The following is an 18,967-nucleotide window of genomic DNA, read 5'->3' on the forward strand; positions in this document are numbered from 1 at the left end:
TGGTAGAGCCGGGGGTGGTGCTTACCACTCCACCATCAGAGCTGTGGGAGACCACCTCAAGCCCCTGGTAGAGCCGGGGGTGGTGTTTACCACTCCACCAGCAGAGCTGTGGGAGACCACCTCAAGCCCCTGGTAGAGCCGGGGGTGGTGCTTACCACTCCACCAGCAGAGCTGTGGGAGACCGCCCCTGGTAGAGCCGGGGGTGGTGTTTACCACTCCACCACAGCTTCAGCAGGCTGGAAAAGTGATACTGTTTTTCATACTAAGATGGACCATCAGTCTGTAGATTGGTCAGTCATTGGGTTAATTTGTTTTGCAATATGTTCAAATCAAATCAAGCTTTATTTATACAGCACATTTCAGACATGCAACACAATGGCTTCTCAGGAAAAAACAATGAAAATAAACACGAATATTTAGTACACAAACATAAGAGGATAAAAAAACAATAATACCAACTTAAAGACTAATGAGCATCCCAAGGAAATGCCATATATTAAAATATCCAGTCCAAAAATATAAGCTTGTTTTTTAGGATGGGCTCTGAAAGTCACTATGGGGTGTCCAATGAAAGTTGACTAGTACCAACAACTGGGACCTAAAAGACACCCACCATGAGACCCACTAAATCTGCCCAAGAAGAGGAAAACTAAATAAAAGCCCACAATAAACTTAAAGACAGGAAGCAAACCAAAAAAGTGGAGCAACTAAAGGTGTTGACTCTCCACATCTATCCAGACAACTGGCGCACTGGGCCAGACACTTTTAAATAGAACCTGGACCAGCTCAGGTGAAACACCTTCCCACTAACGAGATGGACAAGCCAGCACAGGTGTAACACATACTGACTAACGAGGTGACACTTATCAGTGCATCCTACGTGCTAACAAGCAAGACGTGCTAACGAGCTATACGTGCTAAAGTCCAACCTCAAAACATAAATGGAAAAACCAAAGCCTGTAACACCTTCCCCCTTAATTTATCCTATATTTTTGTTGGACAAGTTTGCTCACCACCAACAGAAAACAACTTCCATTTCACATTATAATCAACTACAATGCTTCACCAATATAAACATGGTGTCTACTGGCTGTCAACAATAAAAAAAATTAACTCTTCCCCTACTGTATTTAAATTAATAATAAACACAACGTATAATAATATCGTATATTTTCTCCTTTTTCTTTCTATAGATTCCTAAACTATTATTTTTTCCCTTCTAGAACTCTCGTCTTCCTAAAACTCACTAGCTTCTAGAACTCTCGTCCCCTTGGAACGAGCCCAAACAAAACTCATCTCCAATACGGAAAACCGTGCAGTCAAAATAAATTGTGATCCATGGCAACTCACTGGCTAAACACAAAACACAAATCTTTTTGACTGCCAACCCTTGAGACAATCAGCAACCAAGTTGTCCTTACCACGGACGTGTCTGATTTCAAGAGGAAACTCCTGCAATATCTGTAGTAACTTTCCACCTCACTGCAGAGCTTCTCTCTCTTTTCAGGGTTCACTCGATAGGCATGTTGTTGGATCGGGGCCCAGTACCCAATGTCATGCTCTAGTACATTTGGTTTGGCACATGAGAGAATTAACCCTGATATTCTAAAAACAGGGCAACAATGTCAATATAATTGTACCCAAAAAACTGTCAGTTGGTTGCATGAATAATTTTCATTACTAAATGTTACATGAAATGTAAATATGAAATATTTGGTTGCATAGTATTATTTTCAACGGCTTTTCAATTACATTTTGCTAGGAGGGATAGCCCAATGTCAAAACACAGTTTTAACGTGTCCAAATCAATAACCAATATGCAGAAACAGTTTGGGATAAATTGAAAACCTAACATGTGGTATATACACAAACATCTGCCACAATAATTGTCTTTTGTTAAAATAATCTCCTTATAAACTGCACAAGCACCAGAAACGCTGTTGTTTTGACAAGTAGCAATAAATCACTGATATCGATTAGGGGGGAAATCCGGTTGTACGTGCTGTTGAAACTAACAACAAAAGAAAAACATGGAAATGGGAGATATCTTTTAGCTCACTGGTTAGAGGACAACCTGCAGAAGACAGTCAGCTACATATTGGAGTGATGCATTTAAATTTAGGGGTAGCTAAACAAAGGAACACAACACTTATTTGTCATAACTCATCGATATCATGTTGAAATAAGTTGATTCTGGAAATAATGTGTACATCACTGGTTAGAGGACAACTCTTTTTTTGTTAGTCACTTTGTGTTAAATCACATAAATAATACTCTTTTAATTCAGAGCCTGGATTTCCCCCAATGAGCCTAATATCCATATCATGTTGAAACCAATTGATAAGGGGGCAAACGTTGAGGGTTCTACATTGTGACATTCTGACTGACTGACTGCAGAGTATATTAATATACTATATATTGAAACATTCTACATTGAGACATTAAAACACTCCTACTACAATGTTAAAACATTCTACATTGTGACATTAATTCATTGATATCATGAAACAACTCCTTCATATACACATTTTCTGATATTTGATCAGAGATCTTTTATCAGATTATCTCTGGTCACAGCTAAGAGGTTTCTCTCCTGTGTGTGTTCTCTGGTGTATAGTTAGATAGCCAGAAGAAGAAAAACTCTTCCCAAATTGACCACAGCTATACGTTTTCTCTCCTGTGTGTGTTCTCTGGTGTATAGTTAGATAGCCAGAAGAAGAAAAACTCTTCCCGCATTGACCACAGCTATAAGGTTTCTCTCCTGTGTGTATTCTCTGGTGTATAGTTAGACAGCCAGAAGAAGAAAAACTCTTCCCACATTGACCACAGCTATACGGTTTCTCTCCTGTGTGTGTTCTATGGTGTATAGTTAGATAGCCAGATCGACTAAAACTCTTCCCACATTGATCACAGCTATATCGTTTCTCTCCTGTGTGTGTTCTCTGGTGTGCAGTTAGATTGCCAGAAGAAGAAAAACTCCTCCCACATTGACCACAGCTATAAGGTTTCTCTCCTGTGTGTATTCTCTGGTGTATAGTTAGATAGCCAGATCGACTAAAACTCTTCCCACATTGATTACAGCTATAAGGTTTCTCTCTTGTGTGTGTTCTCTGGTGTATAGTTAGATAGCTAGATGTAGTAAAACTCTTCCCACATTGAGCACAGCCATATGGTTTCTCTCGTGTGTGATGTCTTTGATGTATTTTAAGTTTTACTGATGAGGTGAATCTCTTCCCACATTGACCACAGATATAAGCTTTCTCTCCTGTGTGGATTCTCTGATGAATTTTAATGCCTGATGAGGTGAATCTCTTCCCACAGTCAGAGCAGTGGTGAGATTTCTTCCCTGTGGGTCTCCACTGGTGTTTCTTGAGGTGTTCTGATGTGGAGAGACTCTTCTCTGCCTCTTCAGCCTCATGTTGTTGTTGAGGCTCCCCAGAGGATCCACGATAGTCCCGTATCTCTCCTGTGTGAACAACAAAGTCAGACGGTTAAAGGCCCACAAAAGCAGAAATCCACTGTTTATTTGAGGTAAAAGGTAATGCCCAGAGCATACCCATGCAGTTGTACAACAATTGATGTCTGTTAAATTATTTTACAATTGTCAGTCAAGACTCAACACAGTCAAGACCTAAGCAGTGTGCCAGACCAGACGACCTTTGGTCTCCAAAAAAGGCCCCTTTCTGTGTTCTGTGCTAAAATTGCAGCACGAGGGCGATGCACACACAATTTGATTGCAGAAACCGCTAGTTATGGATGTAGTATATCTGGTAATGAGGAAACCACTAGTTATGGACGTAGTATATCTGTCTGGAACAAAAATGGTGAACAAAGATTTTAGTTTTCCACAATGTATTCTGAATGTTACAGCGCAAGATCAGGAGTGCTACTCAAGGAAACTCACATTAAGCTCTGTGTCGCTAGTTACTAATTCACCACCATGGGGGAAAACTCAGGGGAGTTCTCATAGGCTGACAGCAATAATAGCCTCCATTTCCAGGTTGCTGATGAGTGCATTTCACATTACTTTTGGATAATAACTGTAACACTCGTTTGAATCTCCTGCTTAATATGTTTGTGTTATTGCCGCAAATCAACTGCTTTATACTTATAAAACACTTCAACCAGTAAAATGCTCTTTAGCTAGCGTTGCCATCAGCCTGAAACTGAGGGTTTGTACATTAAGTGTTTAACAAATTGGCCCATAACTTCACCTAACAACAACATAGACCTACTGTAGGACCCATAACTTCACCTAACAACAACAGATCTACTGTAGGACCCATAACTCCACCTAACAACAACACAGACCTACTGTAGGACCCATAATTTCACCTAACAACAACATAGACCTACTGTAGGACCCATAACTTCACCTAACAACAACATAGACCTAGGACTATAAATCATTTAATATTTCAGGTGAAACATGGAAACTAAAATGTCTGTCATGACATTTCATAACCTGATCACCAGATAATTTTGTGAATAATCCCACTAGGCTACTCTGTAATGTGTTGTCATTCTAAATGTCCTGAATAAAGGAAAATAGCTCTGTGTGTTGTACAATATCCTATCCATCAAGGAACAGTTCTCTACACATTATGAGCTAAGTATCTCTGTGTGCAAACAGACTAACGAGGCCCTACAGTAAATCAAGCAGACAATAACACATTATAAACATCAATTTGTTAGGGATGTTAGATCCAACGTGGAGCACGGCATAACTGTCTTTACCAGAGTAATGAATGAAGAAGGACTTTAGTTGTTTTTTGCATGTCGTGATGTTTGTCATTTGACTGTCATTCAGAAAATGATTTCCTGGATCAGCTGATGATAGTTCAACATGTGACTAACTAAACAGCTACAGTACTAAGAATGATGTGTAATTATTGAAAAACCACATTAATGACAGTATCCATTTGGGTGTTGTCAATAAAGTTAAGGGGACTTTCGGTTAGAACCATTGGATTTAGCAAACTCTGAAAAGATTGAAAACTGTTTTCCCAGCAGAACATAAAGAGACACTAAATGTGACGTAGTTAGAGAGCATTTCAGAGATCTGAATACAAAAAACTGTCCCACTGCAAGATCCAGTATTTAAGTTGAAGTTCATCATATGACAAGCGTAACGTTATGACTATAACTACTGTTCCCTGAAGGAGGGAAACTAGGTACAACATACTATTAAATCCACATGTTATGACTATAACTACTGTTCCCTGAAGGAGGGAAACTAGGTACAACATACTATTAAATCCACGCCTTCCTGGAATCCCTGTCTTCCACAGGTGATGAGCGTGAGGCTTGGATTTATTCCTTCAATTTAATACCGCTCTTCACCGACCCAGGAAGGGGTGAGGCCAATCAGGTGTTGTACCTCGTTTCCCTCCTTCAGGAAACAGTAATTATAGTCAAAGTTACACTTCCTTTCAGTAGGTCAACTTCGGTACAACATACTATGGAGAAATAGATTAATTTCCCATGCCGACCCAAACGGATACTAAATTAAACGACCCTGCAAGATGCGTCAGTTTTGTCAATTTATTCATTCTTTCGTTTGAAACACTCCTGTCAATGTTGAGTAAGGACACACACCTGATTACACATATAGAGGTAGGACTAGTCTACCCGATTACACATATAGAAGTAGGACTAGTCTACCTGGCCTGAGCACAAATGTAGGCCTATAAATGTGGCTATTTGGGGATGTCTGATAGTATTTCTGATTGTCTTAACGCTGCACCACTAATGAGTTGTGGAGCTTCTCCAACTAATTTTTTCTTCACCTCAAAGAGCAGGTAAACAAAGTCTTATTAGAATCCATTACGAATGACAATAGTTGCTCAAAGTATTTGTAAATTATTTCCAGCTTTCGCCCTTTCGATAACCACTCAGCATTAAAGGGAAAAATGTAATGCTCTGATCCAGTGGAAATGTTATAAAATACCTGATTACTTCTTATCCTTTGCACAAATAGACAACGACAGATGTGTCTGTCCAGAACTCACTGGCACGGGAAACTGAGGGCCCAGAATATTTTATACAATGTTGCAAGTTTCAGAGGACCCAGTTGATAGTTGATAGAATGTTTCAAGTTCGTTGTTGACAGGCCATGTGCAGCCAATGGGATTTATAGGATATTTATTTTTAAAATCGGGATATTTTCTACCTGCAGGCTGCAAATGTTTTTGTTTGTTGGTTTCATGTAGGCTATTTTTTTACATAGTTTGCAATGGCAATAAAAGTTACTTTTAGATTTGTATAATTTTCATTTAGATAGAATGTAGATTAATCACAGATAATGATGTTGAGATAAAGACTATTATAATTATTATTACTATTATAAATTAAATGAAACTGTTCCAGTAAAATGTGAATATGAAAATCCTAACTGGCACCAGATCAGTAGAAATGGTCAGATAAAGTGGGCACCAAATGGAAAAGGTTACTGACTGCTGGTGTAGCCTATGACCAGAAACTATAGGAGCATTACGACTGCTGGTGTAGCCTATTACCAGAAACTATAGGAGTATAACGACTGCTGGTGTAGCCTATTACCAGAAACTATAGGAGCATAACGACTGCTGGTGTAGCGTATTACCAGAAACTATAGGAGCATAACGACTGCTGGTGTAGTCTATTATCAGAAACTATAGGAGCATAACGACTGCTGGTGTAGCCTATTACCAGAAACTATAGGAGCATAACGACTGCTGGTGTAGTCTATTACCAGAAACTATAAGAGCATAACGACTGCTGGTGTAGTCTATTACCAGAAACTATAGGAGCATAACAACTGCTGGTGTAGCCTATTACCAGAAACTATAGGAGCATAACAACTGCTGGTGTAGCCTATTACCAGAAACTATAGGAGCATAACGACTGCTGGTGTTGTCTATTACCAGAAACTATAGGAGCATAACATCAGAATTTACGAAGGCCAGCAGCAGCGGGAGGAGTAGGCTAAAGAAGAAGTTTTTCTGATAGGCTATCTTGTTTCAGAGGGGTGTCATCAATAGCCCAGAATGACAAAGTGAAAACAGGTAAAAAACAGAAATACCTTATTTACTTAATTATTCAGACCCTTTGCTAGCAGACTTTTTATTTGTTGGCTTTATGTAGGCTATTTTTTACATAGTTGGCAATAAAAGTTACTTTTAGATTTGTATAATTTTTATTTAGATTTAGATGGAATGTAGATTAACCTGTTGAGGACAGAGGGCGCTATTTTCACTTTGGGGGAAAATCGTGCCCAATTTAAACGGCCTCGTACTCAATTCTTGCTCGTACAATATGCATATTATTATTACTATTGGATAGAAAACACTCTCTAGTGTCTAAAACCGTTTGAATTATATCTGTGAGTAAAACAGAATTCCTTTTGCAGCAAACTTCCTGATCAGGAAGTGGAAAATCTGAAAACGATGCTCTTTTCTAGGGCATGCCTATAAATGGGCTTGATACGTATAAGTATACATGCACGTCATACACCTTCCACTAGATGTCAAGAGGAAGTGATAGAAGAAATGGAGTGTTTATCTTGGTCTGAGGTGGAATAAATCCTCTTGGCATGACGTGACCCCAATTTCCTGTTTCCTGGAGCGCGCGAAAAGGGACCTGGTATTGCCTTCTGGAAAGCTGTCGTTATAGACGACTAATATCTCCGGCTTTGATTTTATTTGATACATGTGACAATATCATCGTAAAGTATGTTTTTTCAATATAGTTTTATTAGATTATTGAAATTTTTTCGGGACGTTAGGCGTGTTGCGTCGTGTGCCTTTGTTCAGGAAGGATAGCTTCGCGCCACTTGGCTAGTGTGCTTGCTAATTCATGAGGGAAAAAGGACGTTCTAAAACCAAACAACGAATGTTCTGGACAAAGGACCCCTTGTACAACATTCTGATGGAAGATCATCAAAAGTAAGACCCATTTTATGATGCTATTTCATATATCTGTCGAACATGTGTACTATTAGGTAGCGCCCAGATTTTGGGCACTCTGTCGCTTTAACTTAAGCTGGATGTCGTAATGAAGTTATTTTTCGAATTCTAACACGGCGATTGCATTAAGAACTAGTGTATCTATCATTTCCTATACAACATGTATTTTTTAGTCATGTTTATGAATAGTTATTTGGTCAGAATAGGTGAGTTGTAGAAAAATATCCGCACATTCTGGGAAAAGATGCTACGTTAGCACAAGGTATAACCACTGATTTCAGCTCTAAATATGCACATTTTCGAACAAAACATAAGTGTATGTATAACCTGATGTTATAGGACTGTCATCTGACGAAGGTTTATGAAGGTTAGTGAAAATTTATATCTTTTGCTGGTTTATTCGCTATCGCTAACGTGCCTATTGCTAACGTGCCTTGATGAATGAATGTGGTAGTGTGGTAGGCTATTGTAGTAAGCTAATATAATGCTATATTGTGTTTTCGCTGTAAAACACTTAAAAAATCTGAAATATTGGCTGGATTCACAAGATGCTTGTCTTTCATTTGCTGTAGACGATGCATTTTTCAGAAATGTTTTATGATGAGTATTTAGGTATTCCACGTTGGTCTCTATAATTACTCTGGCTGCTTCGGTGCTATTTCTGACGGTAGCTGTGATGGTAACTGCAATGTAAAACTGATTTATAGCTCAAATATGCACATTTTTCGAACAAAACATAGATTTATTGTGTAACATGTTAAAAGACTGTCATCTGATAAAGTTGTTTCTTGGTTAGTTAGGTTGGCATTGTGCATGCTACCTGTGCTGTGAAAAATGTCTGTCCTTTTTTGTATTTGGTGGTGAGCTAACATAAATATACGTGCTGTTTTCGCTGTAAACATTTTTATAAATCGGACATGTTGACTGGATTCACAAGATGTGTATCTTTCATTTGCTCTATTGGATTTGTTAATGTGTGAAAGTTAAATATTTCAAAAAAATATTTTTTGAATTTCGCGCTCTGCCTTTTCAGTGGAATGTGGGAGGAGTTCCGCTAGTGGAACCCCGGGGCCAGACAGGTTAATCACAGAATGATTTTGAGATACTATTATCAATGAAATTAAACTGTTTCAGTAAAATGTGCAAATGAAAATCATAACCGGCACGCAGATCGGTAGAAATGGTCAGATAAATTTGCACTCCAAATGTAGGTTGCCGACTGCTTGTGTAGCCTATTACCAGCAACGTCAGAATGTATGAAGGCCAGCAGGAGGAGGTGGTTCAGGAAGAGTTTCTTCTCTTCTGGTTGGGCGTTATTGATGTAATGGCATGAAAATACATTGGCTGAATATTATACAATGACTTATCAACAGCTCTAACAATTTGACCCCCACAGGAAATCTACACTGGCAATTCTAGAATATACTATATAGCCTAGAAACCTGGTTAAACTATCATTATGACATCATGGATGAATTCTAGAATGTACTATATAGCCTAGAAACCTGGTTAAACTATCATTATGACATCATGGATGAATTCTAGAATATACTATATATCCTAGAAACCTGGTTAAACTATCATTACAACATCATGGATGAATTCTAGAATATACTATACATCCTAGAAACCTGGTTAAACTATCATTATGACATCATGGATGAATTCTAGAATATACTATATATCCTAGAAACCTGGTTAAACTATCATTATGACATCACGGATGAATTCTAGAATATACTATATATCCTAGAAACCTGGTTAAAATATAATTTTGACCTCATGGATGGCCAGTCCTTGTATTCATAGTGTAGTGAATTCAGGGGGCAGCCCTGAGCTGAACTCAAACCTGGGTCCAGCGACTGTCAAGCCAACACCTTAAAACTGTTTTGCCAAGATGTCTGAACTTCTTGACGAGATCGCTAGGTTTTGGGTTACGGTTGATACAATAGCTTTCTCTATGAATTTGAGAGTGGTTACATTTCTCCAGCCCCCATCCCTCAGCTGTTTACCAAACTAAGTCTCAGGGCAGCCATTTTGTTGCTGTTTAAATACTAGGTTGTCCCTTTAAAAAAGCCACACAAGAATCAATCAACCAATAACAAAGCTGTAATTCCAACACTGTTTTGCTAATAAGATGATGGATGGGGCTGGAGAAATGTAACTACTTTCAAATTCATAGAAAGACCTATGGATGCAAGGACTGACCATCCATGATATCAACATTATAGTTTTAACCATCTTGATGCTATAAAGTGTTGATTTACATTGTTTCTAAACATTGGAGTAAAAAAGGCTTATTCTGGGTTCTGATGGGGTACAACAGTTGAACTAAGCTCATGAGGCATGTGTTATGTTCTTCAAGAAACAATGGCTATAAATAAATAATTTAAAAATCAAAATATGGATGTGGTAATTTCAGATTTCCCCTTTAACACCACACATCCTTCCAGTGACTGGAGCGAATTTCAAAAATAGCTGAAGCTGGAGACTTATATTTCCCTCACCAACTTTAAACATCAGCTATCTGAGCAGCTAACTGATCGCTGCAGCTGTACATGTACTTTTCTGCTCTTTTGCACACCAGTATCTCTACTTGCACATCATCATCTGCTCATTTATCACTCCAGTGTTAATCTGCTAAATTGTAATTCTTCGCTACTATGGACTGTTCATTGCCTACCTCCTCATGCCTTTTGCACACACTATATATAGACTCTTTCTTTTCTACTGTGTCATTGACTTGCTTATTGTGTTATTGGCTTGTTTATTGTATGCTATTCCATGTGTAACTCTGTGTTGTTGTCTGTGTCACACTGCTTTGCTTTATCTTGGCCAGGTCGCAGTTGTAAATGAGAACTTGTTCTCAACTGGCCTACCTGGTTAAACTATCATTATGACATCATGGCCTACCTGGTTAAACTATCGTTATGACATCATGGCCTACCTGGTTAAACTATCGTTATGACATCATGGCCTACCTGGTTAAACTATCGTTATGACATCATGGTCACCTGGTTAAATAAAAAAACATCAGTTCAACTGCAGAGTTTGTGCCTCTGTTTTTAAGGCAGTACTTACTTGTGTTAACCAGGGCCCGTTCATCGTTAGAACCATTGTTAAGATGCGTTTGGGAAACCGAGTCCAGAAATCCAGTTTCCTCCTCTTCTTCCACCTCCTTTTTCAATGTGACAGTCATTTCCCTCTCCTCCTCTTTCACTCCAAAAACTGCATCCTCCTCTTTCTCCTCTTCTTTTACTGTAACATCCTCTTCCTCTTTCACTGTAACAGCCTCAACCTCTACTTCTTGTTTTACTGTGATATCCTTCTCTTCCTTCTCCTCTTTGACGAGAGCTTCTTTCTCTGTCCAGCAGTCCTCCTCTTCATTAACAAGAGAGTAGCTTAGTGACCTCATGGTTGAAGATGTTAGCTAGCTAGGCTAATGCTAACTTAACCAGCCCGCTAGATGAATAATGAAAACAATACCGTAAATATGAAATTAAAACGGATAACTAATTAGGCGACAGAAGTGGTTTTAAAATACAGTGGCTAATATACACTAAAGCGTCTAAAGAGCTTTATTGGTTCAGCTATTTTGTCTAGCAAGCTACCGAGGTGGCTGACTGTCTGTTGCTGCTGTTGAAAGAAGCGTTCCGTCCACTAGATTATACGTCACAGTAGCAGCATTGCCTTAAAGTCGCAGACCGCAATCTGCTGACTGGAGTGGGTAACGCAGTTGAGTAAAATGTAAATTTAATTTTCAGACAAAAAATTAAAGGGTAGGAATCAGGGACGTCGCTAGAACCAAAATATGAATTAGCCCCCCCTAAATAAATCAATATCAGTCAATATATTTTTTCTGTGATTTCTTATTTCGTCAACCGTTCCATCGCATCTTAAACATCTTACCCGGCCGGCACTAGGACCGGGGGGGTGGGGGGGGGGTGGGGGTGCTGCTGCTCTAGTGACTGTTAGACTTTCTTCAGCAAAGATGGCGGACAGAAATACTAGGAGAGAGGGGAACCCCTACACAGAACTGAACTGAATCAAAGATGACGAACATAAATACTAGGAGAGAGGGGTAACCCTACACAGACCTGAACTGAATCAAAGATGGCGGACAGAAATACTAGGAGAGAGGGGAACCCCTACACAGAACTGAACTGAATCAAAGATGACGAACATAAATACTAGGATGGAAGCAAATGTAAGGGATTATAACGTCATAACTCATCATGCAAAAACATGTACAGTTGACAGGAATGTTAGTTCATGTAGAGTCAAACGATTATGCATTTTCGTTATCATAGTTCATTTACGAAAATCGTGATTTAGCCAGCTAACTGACTAGCTAACATTAGCCAGCTAGCTGACTAGCTAACATTAGCCAGCTAACTGACTAGCTTTATGGGTGTTGTGACATGAGTATGAAATTGTAATTCTGGTTGTTTTAGGGACTCCTGAAACAACCAGCAAACCAGGCTGTCGTTTTGGGAAACAGTGGATGTATAGAATCTATCTAGCTGAAGAATTTACTGCAAATTGAATGTATAATTTTGTACGCTTTCCTTGCTGATATTTGCCATGCAGATAGATGAAATCACGTAGCTAGCTATGTTCTTGCTTATTCTGCAGTGGATGATTCAAATCCCTGTATGCCCATGGATGTGTAGCTAGCTATCTAGCCGATCTGTCGTTTTGGGAAACAGTGGATGTATAGAATCTAGCTAGCTGAAGAATTTACTGCAAATTGAATGTATAATTTTGTACGCTTTCCTTGCTGATATTTGCCATGCAGATAGATGAAATCACGTAGCTAGCTATGTTCTTGCTTATTCTGCAGTGGATGATTCAAATCCCTGTATGCCCATGGATGTGTAGCTAGCTATCTAGCCGATCTGTGTATGGACCCAAACGTTTGGTATACATATTAGTCCAGAACCTAGCTATGAACCTCAGCTATCATAGCCAGTTGTATCAACTTTAAAACAGCCTGAATGACATTAATGAAGCCTATGAATTGAGTAGAACATAATATCATGTTGTGCCAAGAATGCAAGTCGTATATACATGTAGTTATTACCATGCATGAGATCCCCACTTTGTAGCCTGTACATTTAATATATTCACTGATCATGTACTCTACCTTGGCAAATAAAGGTGCAGTTTAGGTATGAATGTCTTTGAGATGATTTTTCAGTCATATCCAATACCAGGAGTATCATATTCCAGTCTTTGAATGACGCTGTGTCTGCATGTATGTATTACAATTTTACACTTCAACAGTGTTCACCAATCTTGGTCCTGGGACATCAATGGTTACACATTGTAACTAATAGACTAGAAACAGGATTTAACTAGTTAATTCATATATACAGAAATATAATGTTAAAAACCAGAACACTACACTTCCTATGCATCATGTAAATACTCCAACACCGGTTCATCTCAACATCTAATGCCCTTCATCTGCATTGATCTGATAAACACAGGATAGGTGGAGTATTTCATCACATTACACTTCATTTCAACCAGTAGAGAATGTGAAACACTTTATTGAAAAGCTCATTATCCAAGTGTTATAAATACAAGTTCAATCTGTACTTCAATGCACATCTGTTGTGCATTATAAAAACAGAGGAAGAAAGAGGTGGAGAAAGAGGTAAGCACATAGGAGCAGGGAAGGCAGCACATGATTAATGAATCACAGTGCTACATAAATATTCTCTCAGTTCATCACAATTACATAATAGTGTCTCTAGTCGGCCCAAAGGTTATCTTAAAAGCAGGTGAGGTGGCGATGATGGGACTGGGGGTTGGCATCCTCTCACATCAAAACATATCTGCAGACGAGAGACAGATGGAGAGAGAGAGAGCATGTTTAAGCCTTGTGTTTTTAGTTTTTATTCTAACATTGTTAGTCATCAATCAGGAGGTGAAATGCAAAACTGACCTTGGATCATTAACTCTGGCACTACTGCATCTATCTGTATTTCAATGTAAAGCATCTCTTTAATAATACTTCCTGTATAATATAAACTGACCTGGGATCATTAACTCTGGGACTACTGCATCTATCTGTATTTCAATGTAAAGCATATCTTTAATAATACTTCCTGTATAATATAAACTGACCTGGGATCATTAACTCTGGGACTACTGCATCTATCTGTATTTCAATGTAAAGCATCTCTTTAATAATACTTCCTGTTGTCCTGACCATGTGACCTCTCACCTCTGATCATGCTGTGCCCTCTATGTAGCCAGTTCAGATGCAGGAGGGGTTCACCGACACAGCTGATATAACCTAGAGGATTTAGGGAGAAGGGGAGAGAGGGATGAAGTGAAGGAGAGAGACTGTTATTGAGAAAATAAGGTAGTTAAAGCCACAGTGTTCAACAGGAATCTGTGTGTGGCCTCACCTGGTGTCCACACCACACTTAGTGGCTGCAGAGTACTTTATGCTGAAAAACATGAACGGACACACAAGGACAAACAATATAGCGTAGTTATAGAAATAATGAAGTGTCTTACTATTCTCCATGGTTGGCCCTCTTGCCTATTCTTTGAAGGTGGAAGGAGCCACAGTTATACACCTGAGCCTGCTTACTGCACAACACAATCCATCAATCAGATTGATACATGAGTGTGTAGGTGTGGGTTATAGGGTGTCTAATTGTTCTACATTTCTTCAATATTAGTGATTTAAAATAGCCTGTTTTGTTTTTGCACAGACATCACACCCTCACCTAAACAGCACCCTCACCTGAGAAGTAGAAATCAAAGGGAGAGAAACTGTGAATTGAATAACTGCAGTTGACATAGCTAAGTAAATGGAAGAATACTCTTATTGCAATGTGAATAGCTCTTAAAAGAGCCTTTGGTTGTGCATAATGTAGTCTATGGTGTTGCTAGGGAACAGCACCCTCTTAAAAGAGCCTTTGGTTGTGCATAGTGTAGTCTATGGTGTTGCTAGGGAACAGCAACCTCTTTGAAGAGCCTTTGGTTGTGCATAGTGTAGTCTATGGTGTTGCCAGGGAACAGCACCCTCTTAAAAGAGCCTTTGGTTGTGCATAGTGTAGTCTATGGTGTTGCCAGGGAACAGCACCCTCTTAAAAGAGCCTTTGGTTGTGCATAGTGTAGTCTATGGTGTTGCCAGGGAACAGCACCCTCTTTGAAGAAGTAGGAGGTGAAGATCTCCTGCACATGGATTGCCTCTCTTGCTGCGTTGTTGGATTCCATCCTTGAAACATCCTGCAGAGCAGCAGACTCCTCCTCTGGGACACGGCGGCGAGCTGCAGATCCCCTCCTGGTCCTCGTGTCCATCCTCATGAAGTTACGCAGGACACAGGTAGCCTTCACACACCTGAATTCCTCCAGGAGGCAGTCCCAGATGACCCTGGTCACCCAACCTTGCAGTGCCCTACACGGTAACTGTAGGCAATCGTTTTGAAGGAATCTCCAGTTACAAGGTATCTGTAGGAATATGGAAGACAATGTCATTATTAGACTGTTACATCACCAGGTCATTGTGGATTACTAAAGTATAATATCCCTGATAACAAATCATGATAACATTGGATTGATAGATGCATGGGCACATATATGTACATGTGTAGCATGTGACAATAACAGGATCATATCAAGGACAGCATCACAAATGAATACATAAATACCTCTTGAAGCTTGATGATGAGTTGATCATTTGAATCAGCTGTGCAGTGCTGAGGCAAAAACAACAATGTGCCTCTTTGAGTCCCCAGGACTGAGAACCACTGCTCTTCATTGGGACCTCTTCATATGTAGACTGGCTTTCATAGAGCTCTTTATCTGAGGACAGAAAACCTCACAAGAAACAGACTTCATTAGTCAAATTACACCACACTGAATATTATGTTACTATTATCTCCGTCCTCACTTCTAGGGACAGGAACTACACAAAAGTACCTGCCCTATCCAGAATAGCCTCCTCTCTCACTGACAGTTGGGGCTGCTATCCTTTCACCCTCCTCCATGGCTGTTAGCTAGCTACCTACAAATGCATTTGGAGTTTGTTTTTTACAGTGATAAATAGATAGCTAGCTAATATGAAGTTAAGTAGCTGGTGATATTTGATTCACTTAGCTGGCTATCTATCTATACAGTATTTGAAGTTGGCTAGATAGCTAGCTATCTATCTATCTATCTATACAGAATGTGAAGTTGGCTAGATAGCTAGCTATCTATCTATCTATCTATACAGAATGTGAAGTTGTCTAGATTGCTAGCTATCTATATATCTATCTATCTATACAGAATGTGAAGTTGTCTAGATAGCTAGCTATCTATCTATATATCTATACAGAATGTGAAGTTGTCTAGATAGCTAGCTAGCCAACTAGCTAGCTCATTTAGCAGCTCATTTGAGTTAGCCTGCACTGTAGCTAGTTAGCTAATTATACATCGTTGTTTTTTTTACACTTTGAAAATCTATTTCCTTACTTGAATAGGTTCTCCCAGCCATGTGGACAATTGGAAACAGGGCAGCAAAGTTTGTCCCCAGAGCGTTTTAGAGGATATTACTATTGAACTATGTACCCATTTAATAACCAGACCTTCATACAAACTTGCTCTGCTGAATTCTTGACGGAGTCACAACGGGCGGCCTAAGCGGGATCTAGTCCATCTGCTGACTGGACGCAGTTGAGGAAAATTTACAAAATGTCGATTTTATTTTCAGACAAAAAGTTAAAGTGTAACAACACAGTGTGGTTAAAGACTTAGTAACTGAGTTGTAGTCACGATCTGGTTACCTACAAGTACAAACAGTTATGTTTTTTGTTTTAATTTTCAAAATTAAAATTACAAATTTACATTTTAAATGTTTCCTTTACTCAAGTATTACAATTGTTTTTTTAGGGGTGTAGGGTGGAAGCTGTCTCTGCGTAACAGGGAATTCCTGTCCGTCGGCTTCCTGTATAGGTCTGTGCTAAAACCAACCCCCTCCCTCTTAATCAAAATGTCCAGATAACTTGTTTCATGCGCATCAAAGGTGAGGGTGAATTTCAGATGTTCACTGCTTGTATTGATGAAGGAATGGGATCGATGAAGTTCCTCTGCTGTCCCCTGGAATAGAAGGAACACGTCATCAATGAAGAATTTTACAGAGCCTGATGAGGTGCTAGAATGCTTTGTTAGGGCTGACAATCACATTCTTCTCTAACAACCCCACACACAGATTGGCATAATTAGATGCTATTTGTTAAACTCCAATGACCATAATGCACTGCGTACCTACTTGTCTTGTCTGTGTTTCTTTTACACCTGCTACGTAAAAGAGACAGAATAATGCACAATGGTCAATGCTATCCGGGATCCTTGGGACATCCCTACCCTAAACGCTAACCTTAACCATTTTAAATGTCAACTTCAATGGGCTAGGGAAGTCCCAAGGATGTATCTCTACCTGGAAATACATGATCTAAGTGATTGATAGTTGGTATTCAGCAGTCATAAAGCCTTATTTACTTTAATGAACTACTAAAATTGTGATTTTGTCAGACAGCATAGACAGCAGCTCTACACTTTATTGACTGACTGATCCATTCATCCTTCCATCCCTCCTCAGCCTTCCTCTCCTCTGAAGACCCAGTGAGGGTGGAGCTCAGTCAGAGAGCTGTTGAGGGACTGGTTAGGAAGAATACTTCTACAGCCAGAGAGGTGAGAGGTCACACATGGTTTAGATGGTAAATATTTATGTCCCCTTAGCGGTTCATCATGTCAGCAAAAGGGAATATGTTCCATCATCTATGTTTATATACATTAGTGCAAATTGTCCACTGATATTGGTGTAATTTCTCACCCCTTTTGGCTGTATGAAAGTCAATTTCCCCTCAGACACATATTTGTTCTTTGATATTATGAAGGTAATTTGTGTCAAATGTACTTTTCCACACTCATTCACCCCATCTCTTTACATTGAATATTTATACTCAGTCTGACTGCATCTAGATTGATTTAAAAAATGTGCATTTTCAACAAAGGAACTGGGTTGATTGAAAAGTGATACTAAACGTACATACCAGCACTATATTGACATAGTGGAAGACACTGATTTTCATACTAAGAGGGCCCGAGAGTCTTTTGATTGGTCGGTCATTGGGTTCATATATATCTCCCTCACTAACTTTGAGCAGCTTACCGATCATTGCACCTAGCCCATCTGTAAATAGCCACACCCAAGTATTGTTATTTATTTTTGCTCCTTTGCACCCCAATATCTCTACTTTTACATCTATCACTCCAGTGTTTAATTGCTAAATTGTAATTATTTCACACCTTACCCTCCTTACTCCATTTGCACACACTGTATATAGATTTTTCTGTTGTGTTAATGCCTGTACTATTGTTTATCCCACTGCTTTGCTTTATCTTGGCCAGGTCGCCGTTGTAAATGAGAACTTGTTCTCAACTGGCCTACCTGGTTAAACTATCATTATGACATCATGGCCTACCTGGTTAAACTATCATTATGACATCATGGCCTACCTGGTTAAACTATCATTATGACATCATGGCCTACCTGGTTAAACTATCATTATGACATCATGGCCTACCTGGTTAAACTATCATTATGACATCATGGCCTACCTGGTTAAACTATCATTATGACATCATGGCCTACCTGGTTAAACTATCATTATGACATCATGGTCACCTGGTTAAATAAAGGTGTGAAAAAATAACATGTTGTTGAAATCAAATCAAGCTTTATTTATACAGCACATTTCAGGCATGAATGCAACACAATGGCTTCACAGGAGAAAACAATGAAAATAAACATATTTAGTACACAACAAACAGAAGACTAACAACTGAAAGACTAATGAACATTCTAAGGAAATGCCATTGATTCAAATATAAACAATATGATGCTATATCCAACCCAACCCAAAATATAAGCTTGTTTTTTTAGGAGGGGTTCTGAAAGACACTATGGGGGTGTCCACTGAAAATTGACTAGCAACAACAACTGGGACCTA

At 39.1% G+C, this 18,967-nt stretch overlaps 2 protein-coding genes and 1 long non-coding RNA gene across 3 annotated transcripts in view; 1 reads left to right on the forward strand and 2 right to left on the reverse strand.

The window, feature by feature from the left end:
- LOC129842435 (zinc finger protein 883-like) overlaps nt 1–18,967 on the forward strand; it is a 182,299-nt gene that overhangs the window by 141,844 nt on the left and 21,488 nt on the right. The gene's annotated exons all lie outside the window — the stretch shown is intronic.
- Nucleotides 324–11,798, reverse strand: LOC129842445 (zinc finger protein 664-like). Its single transcript, XM_055911011.1, has 2 exons — nt 11,028–11,798; nt 324–3,466 (listed from the first exon to the last, which is right to left on the reverse strand). The coding sequence occupies exons 1-2, from the start codon at nt 11,359–11,361 to the stop codon at nt 2,562–2,564; spliced, it is 1,239 nt and encodes a 412-aa protein (XP_055766986.1). The 5' UTR covers nt 11,362–11,798; the 3' UTR covers nt 324–2,561.
- Nucleotides 13,482–15,616, reverse strand: LOC129842453 (uncharacterized). Its single transcript, XR_008757590.1, has 2 exons — nt 14,182–15,616; nt 13,482–13,789 (listed from the first exon to the last, which is right to left on the reverse strand). It is a non-coding gene; the product is annotated as an uncharacterized LOC129842453 (long non-coding RNA).

The sequence above is a fragment of the Salvelinus fontinalis genome, unplaced genomic scaffold (assembly GCF_029448725.1).
Source record: "Salvelinus fontinalis isolate EN_2023a unplaced genomic scaffold, ASM2944872v1 scaffold_0041, whole genome shotgun sequence".
NCBI lineage: Eukaryota > Metazoa > Chordata > Actinopteri > Salmoniformes > Salmonidae > Salvelinus > Salvelinus fontinalis.